Source organism: Misgurnus anguillicaudatus, chromosome 11 (genome assembly GCF_027580225.2).
Source record: "Misgurnus anguillicaudatus chromosome 11, ASM2758022v2, whole genome shotgun sequence".
Lineage (NCBI taxonomy): Eukaryota > Metazoa > Chordata > Actinopteri > Cypriniformes > Cobitidae > Misgurnus > Misgurnus anguillicaudatus.
In genome coordinates this window covers 36,236,039-36,248,127 of record NC_073347.2, presented here as the reverse complement: position 1 = coordinate 36,248,127, position 12,089 = coordinate 36,236,039, and the positions used below count along the sequence as shown (strand labels likewise).

Sequence of the window (12,089 nt, the reverse complement as noted above, 5' to 3'; positions counted from 1 at the left end):
CATTATTCTCTTACATATCTGTGCATAAAATTGGAGGCATATAATTACATTTTAAATGTAATAAATATATTTACAATTTTAAATAAATATTATTCTTTTAAATATTGAGTAGATTGTGTTCCCCCATGTGTAGCAATGTGTGTTTATATTTAAAACTAAAACAAACGTTTGTCTTTATAAAAGTTCTGTAACATTTCATAAAGTTTATTGAGTTGGATCACGTGATGTTCGGTTGGCGAGCGTCAGAAAAGGTCACGTGATTTCCGGTTAGGGAACATAGGGATCATCGATGCTCCCTGGTTTTTGCGTTGCATTGTGGGAATTTTTCGGGAACGAACGTTCCAGTGCACTGAACGGATTTTGCGATTGAGACAGCCCTTAAAATGGCCGACTCCCTGATCAGTGCCCTGACTAATGAACAAGGGAGCTGATTGAGACACACGGAAAGTCATGATCAAGAGATGAATGTCATTCTCTGCTGTACCTTAGCACCTGGAATGCCAGGAATACCCTCACGACCATCCACACCTGGCAAACCCTGGAACAAGACATGTATAGTGTCATCTTTGGCATATCCATACATACAACTAAAGTTTATAGAAATGTTAAGCGACGTACGCCGTCTCCTTTTGGCCCTGGAAGACCTGTGATGCCTCTTGGCCCTTGAGGGCCCTGCAGAAAGAGATTATCATTACAAACTAAAACTCTCTGTATGTTTGTTTCTAAAACAGTAGTTGTATGTTATGTGGCTACACGTACCTGATCACCTTTAGGTCCGGTTTCTCCAACTCCCCCCCTCTGGCCTCGATCTCCCTAGAAAAGACACACATCTCCGATAACCATGATGAAGATATATTTCTGTTTATTACATCAGCACACTGCTGAACAGACTATTGAATTGTGAATGAGATGTAAAATATTAAAGATTCTGAATCCTGACGCTGTCAGGTAAGGGATTAAGTTTACTTATGCAATATTTGCATGAACATTTTTATCTATAATGACAAACTAAGCTCTAAGAATTGTGTTTTCATATTGTAAAACCTTTTAGCAGTAATAATAATGCAGTGACAGTAATTTATTAATTTGTGACAAGAGTATGCAGCAAATTTTTGACACCTAGTGGTTGTTGTTGGTAAAACCACTAAAAGTGTAACTCGTGGATAAAATATATACTTTATTGCATTATTTTTAATTACATCTCCTTTCACCCCCACTGAAAAAGTTAAGAGATTAAAGCATTGTTTTAGTTTGGTGTCATTTAAAGAACTTACTGTGGCACCTGCGACACCCTGAGGGCCCGGCTCCCCATCAACACCTCGAATGCCCTGTTAACATAACAACATATAATTCATTTTCATGATGCAAAATGTTTACTTTTTCTAATTTTACGTTATAAGTGTAATGTTTATTATTGAAACTTTTAGCATTTTCATTAAAAATATATTGTCAAAGCATTTCATGTGGTTTCTAATCAATGCCCGTCATACCATTTCTCCTTTAGAGCCAATCATTCCCATGGCACCTCGAGTCCCCTGAGCTCCCTGAGAGAAATTTATAGAAACAAGCAATGAAGATGCTGGATCGAGATATGGCCGATGGATTACATCATGTTTAGGTGACATTTGTGAAATCCATGTTAAAGATATCGATTATGTAAGATTTTTTTTCAAAGGCAGGCTCACAAATAAGCTATTTAGGTAAGATGACCGAATAAAGGGTTAAATGCACGCACAGTTGAACCCTGAGTGCCGACTTCTCCGGGTGCCCCCTGATCTCCTTCCTCTCCCTAATAGGAGGACAAAAGAACGAGATACATTAATCAGCATCAAGGACATTATGAGGTATACTTTTTAAGCGGTCAGTATAAAATCTTGAGGTTTTAGTCATACCTATAATACAAATACACAGACAAAAAACATATTTGCAGAAAGAATAAGATATGTGATGTGCTAATGTGAGTTCATTTGAACCTTAAGGACCTTACAACCAGAAGTCCACCATAACTTAGATGCCAATTTTAAGTAGACAGTTTTATTCTGACTATCCTCAAATCCCTCATTATTCTTCACGCTCCAGTGATGTGTAATTCTCATACAGACCGTATTTTAATACTTCAACATGTTAATTTAACCCGAGTGTCTGCCCTAAATCATAACTGAGGCTCTGTAATTGTCTTGAAAAGGTCGCAGTCTAAGAACAATGAGGTTTTCTCATTACAACAGACGTATTGCTCTATTTAGATTCACCTTGCAAACTTCATGACACATACAGACCTCACGCACACACAAACACACACATGTAGACAAAAACCTGAGGATTTGGACACTTCCGAAATGATCAGACACTTTAAAAGGTTCCTACCTTGTGTCCTTGTTTACCAGGCTCACCGCTTTCTCCCTTCACTCCTTTGTGACCCTGACAACGGATGAGTGGCATATTAAAGCTTTTTTCAGCAGATGAAATCAAACTGTTTCAAGTTAACATTGATATTGATTTAAGATGAGCTTACCTTCATGCCAGGTAAGCCAGGATGACCAGGTGCACCAGGTGAGCATGCATTAGGACACTAAATATCAGGAAAAACAATTTAAACTTAGATTAAATACAAAAAAATAATTAAGTGCTTAAAAGATTCTTCACAGTGATGTCATAGAAGAACCATTTTTGGGTCCTCAAAGAATCATTCAGTAAAAGTTTCTTTAAAGAAGCATTTCTTTCTAACATTTCTAACAGTTCTTCAGATGTTCTTCAAGGTTCTTTATGGAACCATTCAGCCAAAAATGGTTCCTCTATGGCATTGTAAAGTTACTTTATTTTTAAGAGTGTATACTACAACCATATCTAATAATGTTGTCATCTCAGGATAAAAGAAAGTTATTCCCACTTACCAGTTCTGTAGATCCACCCAGCATCCCTGCGGCGCCCTGTAAACACATCAATAATCTTTCAGAACAATTCCCAACAAATTCTGTCCATTGCTTGAGAAGGCAGACATTTAACCATATAATAAATGTTATTTAATGTTACTAATTAGCATAAACATACAAACACTCCATCAAATTATCTAGAGAAATATAACCAGATTTAAGTTTTACGGTCAAACTGTGGTTCCCAGCATGTCACATCAATACTCACACGGGGCCCTGTTGCTCCACGGGGTCCCTGTGGCCCTCTTACGCCCATGGCTCCCTGTTACACATCGAGATAAATGTCACATTTCAGTAAACTTACCACTATGTATTATCTAAGACAGTGCTCTCCAACATGGTACCAGGATGCCCACACAGCCCACATTCTGTGCTTTAGTGGGCAACTTACATTCTATTAATAGCCTCAATTTTAATATTTATTTATTACATTTTTATATAAGCTTGGCTTCTTTTATAAACAATGATAAAACATATCAACAAGTAAAATAAATAATATCAACAAGTAAAATTAAACGTTTTGAGTAGACTATATCAAAAAAGTAGCCCTCACAAAAAGGTTGGAGACCCTTAATTTAAGAGAAATACATAATTGTGTAATCATGAAACACACAAGGCTTTTTCTGACACCGAAGAAACTACACAAGCCATTAAAGCACAACGTGGGAACGTACAACTTATCAGTTACTTACCGGGGGTCCCACTTTTCCCTCCTTACCCGGAAGTCCCCCTGGCCCTGGGGGTCCCTGTGTAAACAAATGTTAAAGTTAAACTTGTGTGTCCAGCATCTAAACAAACATCAAATCTATTGCTATTTCAGATATTTCATATACTAAGACCAATCACTTACAATAGGTCCATCAGGTCCAATACCCTAAAAGACAGAAAGATGATTCATTGAATTAAATGTTTACATTTACGTTACATTTGTCCACATATCTAAAGGGACTATCTTTTCAAACCCAACATATTTATAGTTATGTGTGTGTTTTCTAAGGATCATGACCTTTGCACTACCAATTGAACCATGGGAACTATTTTACTGCATACATAGTTCTTACTCTTCCTGTGAAATATTTACATTTACTGATAAATTGGACAGCACTGTTAGTAAATGACATTTCTTTTGTTTAACAATGTTTTTTTATTTCTTTTGCCGCTGTTGACCAAAATCTATAAAGACTTGTAGAATATGGAGATACTCTCTTAAAAATAAAGGTGCTTCATGATGCCATAGAAGATCCTTTTTTTTGTGTAAAAGTTCCTTTATCATCTGAAGCACCTTTCTGTTTCACAAAAGGTTCTTTAAGGTGAAAAAAGTTATTTAGATTATAAAATGTATAAAGAAATGATTATTTAAAGAACCTTTGGCTAAATGGTTCTTTGAGGAACCAAAAAATGTTTGTCTATGGCGTTGCTGTGAATCATCTTTATTTTTTTTAGAGAGAGTGTATAAGCATTTTCATCCATCTTGCATTACTTATTTGTATTTCATTAAATGTATAAAATGACCTCTGGGATGATACTGTAAAACATGACACGATCAGACTTACAGCTTCTCCTCTGGGTCCAGGTTTTCCAGGTTCCCCCTATTTAACAACATAAAATCTCTTTTTAGGATTAACACATTGGAGCAATTTACATAATATTTAAGAAATTAACAGTAAAAATAAAAATATTAAACAAAAGTGTACAAAAAGACAGAGAGTCTTCACATGCTGCATACAGTTTTGTAAGCGCAAGTGATTTTAACAAGAAGTGATGTTGAATTCTTTACAGATTAATGTGAACACAGACAGAATTAGGAGATGTTGGTCATGTGAAAATTTTTTGCAATTCCCTCTGTGAGGCACATTTAGTCCATTTATTCAGTTTAAGTCTCCTGTTGTGGGTCTGTCTGACAAAAAATTATGAAACTCATTATTTAGTCACCTTTTGTCCAGAAAGGCCATCGGGGCCGGGATCTCCTACAGGGCCAGTCAAGCCCTAAGAAACAGAAGGGAAACATTTTTAATTATTACCCTTACAGTGTTACATGACTTGTTTTAGTATATTATGTAATGATATAATAATTTTTTAATTCCCACTTATTATTATAAGGATGTTTTATAGGTTACTTTTAAGGAGACAGCTGTCAGATACAGTTATTCAACACCTATTTCCATTTTCACAGGGACATTATTATTATATCCAAGCCTCGGATGTCCGAGTTCAAACAAAACCTCTGTTTTCTGTACAGAGGTAAACTTGTTACTGAGGTTTTTCCTTTAGTCCGATGTGAGAAATTCTTTGCATTTCTGACCGTGTTGAAGAGCTTCGCCTTCCATCAACAGAACTCTGAGGTGTGATCATTATCTAAAAAATCATGAAGAAAATCCAAAAGATGTTTATGACATTACTTACATCAGCACCAGGTAAACCAGGAAGTCCAGCAGAACCAGGTTTTCCAGGATCTCCATCAGGGCCCTTTATAAGCAAACCACAGGGTGTGAGATCCAATATCATTCTGAATACAGCAAATTATTCAACAAAAAATATTGAAATTTACAGCAGATCCGTCTTCACCAGGGTCACCTCTCTCCCCCTGCACATAAAAATATTTTCCATAATGTTAAATGGATTACTGTGTCTGTGATTCAGTTAACGTTTATCATTTAAATTATAATCAGATTTCTTCATAAATCAACTCACAGCAATGCCGTCTATTCCAGGCACACCTGCTGGACCAGAAGGGCCGCCTCCAACCCTCTGTTTATAAAGACAAGCGAATGCAACCAATGCTGTGATATTCTTAGTTTAATTTTACATACATTACATTACACAAAAAAAATTGCTGTAGTTATGCAGCTGCTTGCCAGTAACCCACTGCAGATCTATACCGATGTTATTCACCAGCAACAGATTGCTCAAAGTTAAATGAACATTAAACATCAACAAGTCTTCACAGAATAAAACTATAAAATAACAGCCTCATGCAAAGCATTCTGGGAACTAGAAATCCTCATCAACCTTTTTCTGTTTTTATCCTTTTAGATTTTGATTCCCAGAATGCTTTGCATGAGGCTGTTATTTTAGTTTTATTATTTATAAGAAATAAAGACTTGTTAATGTTTAATATTCATTTAACTTTGTACAAACTGTTGCAAGTAAATAACATCAATTTAAATCTACAGTAAGTTATTACCAACAGCTGGCAGTAATACTGTTATTTCTACAGAAAGTGTTAAGGTTCATGCATAAGTAAACAATGCACCAAATAACAGCATAAATTATGTGGAAAGTTTGTTAGGAAAGTTTTCACAAGCGACACCTGCCATGCAACAGCGTGCAGTTGTTTCCTAAAATGTAAAGCCTACATAGACTAAAAGAGGAAATGCATAACAAGATAAATACAGTCCACAATGAATCATGCAGGGATTATGATGTGTGAAAATGTGTGAAAAGCATTAAAGTTTTTCCTGTCATTAGTATTGCAAGCACTCACCTGAAATTCTGCTTCAGATATCTAAAAGGAGAAATAACAGAACGGTTGCATTTACCTGAGCAGTGCAGATGATGGTTATCTCCAATAAAACCAGCAAAAGCGACCCGCGCAGACCTAAAGTGCGAGCCATGATCTCCCCAAAGACACAAAAACCCCCGTTGACTGGGATCAGCTGGGCTGACAGACCCCTGACCAAGAAACCCAGCTAAATCCCCTTACAACTATCTGAACTCAAGGGAGACCACCATAACCACAGATTCCTCATACATATGCACAAGAGGTTTTGTTCTGAGTCTGTGACTGGAGGAGAATGAGAGGAGGAGTTCAGCAGCATACATTCGAATAGACAGCGGGAAATTTTACTAACCGGTGACATTTGACCTTTGTAAACAAATACTGATTGATCTTTAAGAGAAAATATGCTACAAAACATAGCAGAGCATACCACATTATTTTAGCATTATTATTGCGTGCGTGTGTGTGACCCTTAGACTATCAGAAAAAAAACTACAAAAGCTGTCACCTGGATGATACCCTATAGGTCCTAATATGTACCATTTAGGTATAGATACTAGACTTGACATTTTGACCTTTAGGGGACATTTTTGGGTCCCTTGGAGAAAAACAGCTTATAAATCAAACTAAATGATGTTAATTGTTTTATCTAAAAAGACATGTTTGTAGTCTCACCTGTCTTCTGGCAGGAAGATCAGCGCAGATGTCTTTTTGCTGGATGGTTGTGTCGCAGATGATGAGCATTGACTGCAGCTCAAACTGAAATGGGACACATAGTCATAATGTGACCCAAAAGTATATCGAAATCTTCACTATTTGTTTACTTATTATGTTCAAATATACACAGTAAATGCTTTAAAGGTGCAGTGTGTAAATTTTAGTGGCATCTAGTGGTGAGGTTGCGAACTGCAACCAATGGCTCAGTTAACTGCTCACCCATTGCATTTAAAATGCATAGAAAGGCTACAGTAGCCACCATCAGACAAACATGTCATCTTCGGAGACAGCTTTGTAAAAAAAGTTTGTCCGTTAAGGGCTTCTGTAGAAACATGGCGGCACAAAATGGTGACTTTCATGTTAGGGGACCCTCTGTGTATGTAGATAAAAATGTCTCATTCTGAGGTAATAAAAATATAAGGGTTCATTATAAAATGTCTTTATATACGCCTGATAATATAGTTTTGTATATTATTTTGCATTTCTGTCAAGAGATCCTTCTAAAAATTACATAATGCACCTTTAATAATAAGTTGATATGTCCTGTGTGACAGATTATACATGCAGGTTTTATGACCTTAAAAATATTAAAATAGCATTATTTAGTTATTTGGAGTAAAATCAATCATGTGTTTGTCAAAAAACAAATTTTAAGAACTACTTCTCTTTAAGATCCTGAACAATGAAGAATAAGAGACAGGACATAAGGAAAATGCAACTGTTGTTTGTGTCTAATAAATAAATGTCAGAAATCATTGGCTAAATTACTATAAGGTCTGTAGTCTTCTAAAGCAGGTCAGTCTCTGGACTAGAACATCAGTGCTGGAATTCACACTTATCTGTTAAAATCTGTCCAGAATCCATTAAAGAGACAGTTTGTTCTGAGAAACAGCCTTCATACGCATGACTCATGACCTAAATAAAAAGTTTTTTCTTATGTTTTGAACTACTGTACTATGGCATCACTATCTGACACCATTACTGTACCACAGCACCGTCATAGTACTTTATAATGGATGACCTTGTAGAAACACTGAAATTGACTTGCGTATGTGGAAAATCATTAAACTTTTTGCTCACCGGCACTGCTATTGCAGGGCTGTCCTTCAATTTTCCAATATGTGTGAATCCATCTAGATTAATTTGTCCCCTTGGTGCCAACTGTTGGGTATCTGTTGCAGTGCAGTCAGATTTTAGGCTCACAGAGTCTTTTTTCACAACCAGTAAAATCCTGTGCCATTGAGAATTGAAGAGGTGTGTTTGGTAAGGGAATAAAGCCGTCATTACTCCGTTCTCTTGGGTCTTGTACGAGAACTCCACAGACAGGGCCTCTCCGTTTAGTGTCACTGCGATCTGTTCATTTCCATTTAGGTCTTGCATGTGCCATAAATTCCAGATCTTAGTCGCCGTATTCCCAGTCATCCGATAAACTGCAGAAAATGCAAATTCCTCAGGCAGTCCCATGGGAAATGAAGATCTGATTTAGAAATGGATGAACAAATACAGATATTTGCTTCAGGAACAGTGATAAAAATATTAATTAGGCCCATAGTTACTACTTAAAAGAACACTTATATTGCCACGGTACTTAAATCATATTTAAATATATTAATGTGGTTTGTGTGCAAATTTAGTAATTAGATTTTTTTTATTCAGCACCATGGACAGAGGAAGTTCCATCAGTGAACACTAGATGTCGCCACATGCACACATTCCTAATATTCCTGACATCTGTCTGTCTGTCTGTCTGTCTGTCCAACCGTCCATCCATCCATCCATCCATCCATCCATCCATCCATCCATCCATCCATCCATCCATCCATCTATCTATCTATCTATCTATCTATCTATCTATCTATCTATCTATCTATCTATCTATCTATCTATCTATCTATCTATTTATCTATTCCATCAGTGAACACTAGATGTCACCACACGCACACATTCCTAATATTCCTGACATCTGTCTGTCTGTCTGTCTGTCTGTCTGTCTGTCTGTCTGTCTGTCTGTCCGTCCGTCCGTCCGTCCGTCCGTCCGTCCATCCATCCATCCATCCATCCATCCATCCATCCATCCATCCATCCATCTATCTATCTATCTATCTATTCCATCAGTGAACACTAGATGTCACCACACGCACACATTCCTAATATTCCTGACAACTGTCTGTCTGTCTGTCTGTCTGTCTGTCTGTCTGTCTGTCTGTCTGTCTGTCTATCTATCTATCCATCCATCCATCCATCCATCCATCCATCCATCCATCCATCCATCCATGGAAGTTCCCTCAGTAAACACTAGATGTCGCCACACACACACACACACATACCTAATATTCCTGACATCTATCTATCTGTCTATTTGTCAATCTGTCCGTCTATCTATCTATCTATCTGTCTGTCTGTCTGTCTGTCCGTCCGTCCGTCCGTCCGTCCGTCCGTCCGTCATCCATCCATTCATCAATCCATCAATCCATTCATCCTTCCATCCAGCATCCATCCATCTATATATCCATATATCTATCTATCTATCTATCTATCTATCTATCTATCTATCTATCTATCTATCTATCTATTCCATCAGTGAACACTAGATGTCACCACACGCACACATTCCTAATATTCCTGACATCTGTCTGTCTGTCTGTCTGTCTGTCTGTCTGTCTGTCTATCTATCCATCCATCCATCCATCCATCCATCCATCCATCCATCCATCCATCCATCCATCCATCCATGGAAGTTCCCTCAGTAAACACTAGATGTCACCACACACACACACATTCCTAATATTCCTGACATCTATCTATCTATCTATCTATCTATCTATCTATCTATCTATCTATCTATCTATCTATCTATCTATCTATCTATCTATCTATCTATCTATCTATCTATCTATCCATCCATCCATCCATCCATCCATCCATCCATCCATTAGCCATCCATGGAAGTTCCATCAGTGAACCATAGATGTCGCCACATGCCTACATTCCTAATATTCCTGACTACTCGACATCTAGCTCTGTCTGTCTGTCTGTCTGTCTGTCTGTCTGTCTGTCTGTCTGTCTACGTCTGTCTGTGTGTAAGTCTGTCTGTATGTCTGTCTGTCTAATAAAATTTTACTGTAAATCTGTTTCTTGGGAGAAAAAAAATAAAAATGTTGGGATCAAACAAATACTTTTTAGACTTGAATTAAACCAGTTAATTTAGATGCTTTAGATATTTAGGAATCAGATTTTCGTTTTTCTTTTCGGTTACCTAAAGAAAGTATTTTAACAGTGTAGAAAACTCTCATACACATCTCTCTAAAAAATGAATATTAATGATGTAATAACAAACTTATACTGAGGTATCTGCTTCATTGACAGCATTACCTTGTGTTTATTCTGAAGTTGAACTCAGGTCCAATCTTATATGCAACATGCTGAGATGTTGTCCCAGGAACTTTCTTCACCGTTCCTCTCCTTGCCAGCTCAGCAATACTGAACTGAGTCATTATATAAAATCCTATTGGATATTAGAGAGCCTTAAGTTAGGGAATAACACATTTAGTCAAGTTGCATGTAGCGGTTGTGAAATGTTTACCTGGAAATACATCATTCCCATATTTAGTCTGAGGACACATAGTTTGGTCCGTCTGTAGATGACTAACGCTAGAAAATGGCAGCACTGTGAAAGAAAATCATATGCATTATTTAATAACTTCCTTTAATAAAAGCATTATGTTAATATTGCAAAGGTCAAGGGGTTAAGCCTGTGATAAAAGGTACAACTTGAATGCACTGTAAATATCTTTGGATGAAAGAGTCGGGAAAATGCATGAATGTAAATATATAAGCATGGTCTACAAACGTCTAAATCTCTAACTTTCTTTGTCTTTTTGTTTGTGTGTTTGATGAACACACATGGGCTTGTGAAAAATCTGTGTTGACTGTGGTAACAACACAATCACACTGTGTTTGAAAAGCTGTGCCACTTTGTCCATGTTGACTTCAATCACTTTATGGTTCGCCGGTGTGGTTTAACTGTTGCTCTGAATTTGCATAGTTTTATCTAAATTGCTTACATTTTTACCTTAAACTGAAAAAAATAACAAATAAATGAGTATTTTAATAAGACTTACTGTGTGCATGAAGACCAGTTGAGAAACACTGTTTGATGACATTACACAACAGGAAAAGAAAAACCTTTCTAGGAACAAAAATATTAAGTTATTAGTTTGAGCATAAGCAATATTTTATAAAGAGCTCATTAACATGCTGCAAAATTATACAAATACAATATAAATACAGTGAGGTCTAAAGGTTTATGTCTAATTAAAACAACATCTGTACGTTGATTTAAAAAAAATACAAATACTGCTGAATTTCTTGTTTTTTATGCATTGCTCCTTTGCTTTATTGACAACATAGACTCAACAAATTTGTGGTTATCTGTGGTCAACATAACAACTTTGCTTAAACTTAAAAGCATTTGAGCCCACCAGACAAAAGGATCGTAGAATTGTGGCATTGGTTTAAATAATGCAATTATATAAAATGCACAAAAAAAAGAAAGTTTAGCATTACCTCCAGATCATTTCTCCTGATCTTCAGTGATGTTCAGGTCTTGCAGGAGGTGTCTGAAGAAGTCACTCAGTTGTAACCAAACTGACAAACTGATCCTGATCTCCAGCTGTCCAGTGATGTGAGGAACAGCTGACAACCCAAAAGATGCTCATGCTATATAAGAGGAGGGAGTTGTTCCCTTGGTGATATTTGACAAAACAAGGATTGACTTTTAAAATCTTTGACATCAACATTCAAGCAGAATTACTTTTTTCGAGTGACAAATCTTTTTAAAATCACAGCAGGTTCCTCAGTAACATGTAGTGTGAATACAATGTTACATCTACAGTATAATGATAGAAAATCTTTACTGTATATAGTGAGTTGTGTTCAGCTTT

At 36.6% G+C, this 12,089-nt stretch overlaps 1 protein-coding gene across 3 annotated transcripts in view; it reads right to left on the bottom strand.

Annotated features, from left to right (window-relative positions):
* The window catches only part of col9a1b (collagen, type IX, alpha 1b), a 32,601-nt gene extending 20,512 nt beyond the window's left edge, over positions 1-12,089 (bottom strand). The window contains exons 1-24 of one of the 3 annotated variants that reach the window (XR_012372266.1): positions 11,713-12,089; positions 11,268-11,335; positions 10,730-10,813; positions 10,519-10,651; positions 8,227-8,623; positions 7,105-7,188; positions 6,415-6,435; positions 5,622-5,678; positions 5,479-5,514; positions 5,334-5,396; positions 4,863-4,916; positions 4,484-4,519; positions 3,781-3,804; positions 3,623-3,676; positions 3,139-3,192; positions 2,892-2,927; positions 2,513-2,569; positions 2,365-2,418; positions 1,736-1,789; positions 1,491-1,544; positions 1,275-1,328; positions 760-813; positions 619-672; positions 485-538 (exon numbers count right to left, since the gene is read on the bottom strand). Coding sequence is in view for 2 of the 3 variants with exons in the window: in XM_073873600.1 (XP_073729701.1) it covers positions 485-538; positions 619-672; positions 760-813; positions 1,275-1,328; positions 1,491-1,544; positions 1,736-1,789; positions 2,365-2,418; positions 2,513-2,569; positions 2,892-2,927; positions 3,139-3,192; positions 3,623-3,676; positions 3,781-3,804; positions 4,484-4,519; positions 4,863-4,916; positions 5,334-5,396; positions 5,479-5,514; positions 5,622-5,678; positions 6,415-6,435; positions 7,105-7,188; positions 8,227-8,623; positions 10,519-10,651; positions 10,730-10,813; positions 11,268-11,335; positions 11,713-11,723 (1,647 nt within the window). In the remaining variant the exon portion in view is untranslated. Of the gene's footprint in view, positions 1-484; positions 539-618; positions 673-759; positions 814-1,274; positions 1,329-1,490; positions 1,545-1,735; positions 1,790-2,364; positions 2,419-2,512; positions 2,570-2,891; positions 2,928-3,138; positions 3,193-3,622; positions 3,677-3,780; positions 3,805-4,483; positions 4,520-4,862; positions 4,917-5,333; positions 5,397-5,478; positions 5,515-5,621; positions 5,679-6,414; positions 6,436-6,469; positions 6,656-7,104; positions 7,189-8,226; positions 8,624-10,518; positions 10,652-10,729; positions 10,814-11,267; positions 11,336-11,712 lie in introns of those variants that run through there. The other 2 variants (XM_073873600.1, XM_073873601.1) reach the window with 2 other exon arrangements.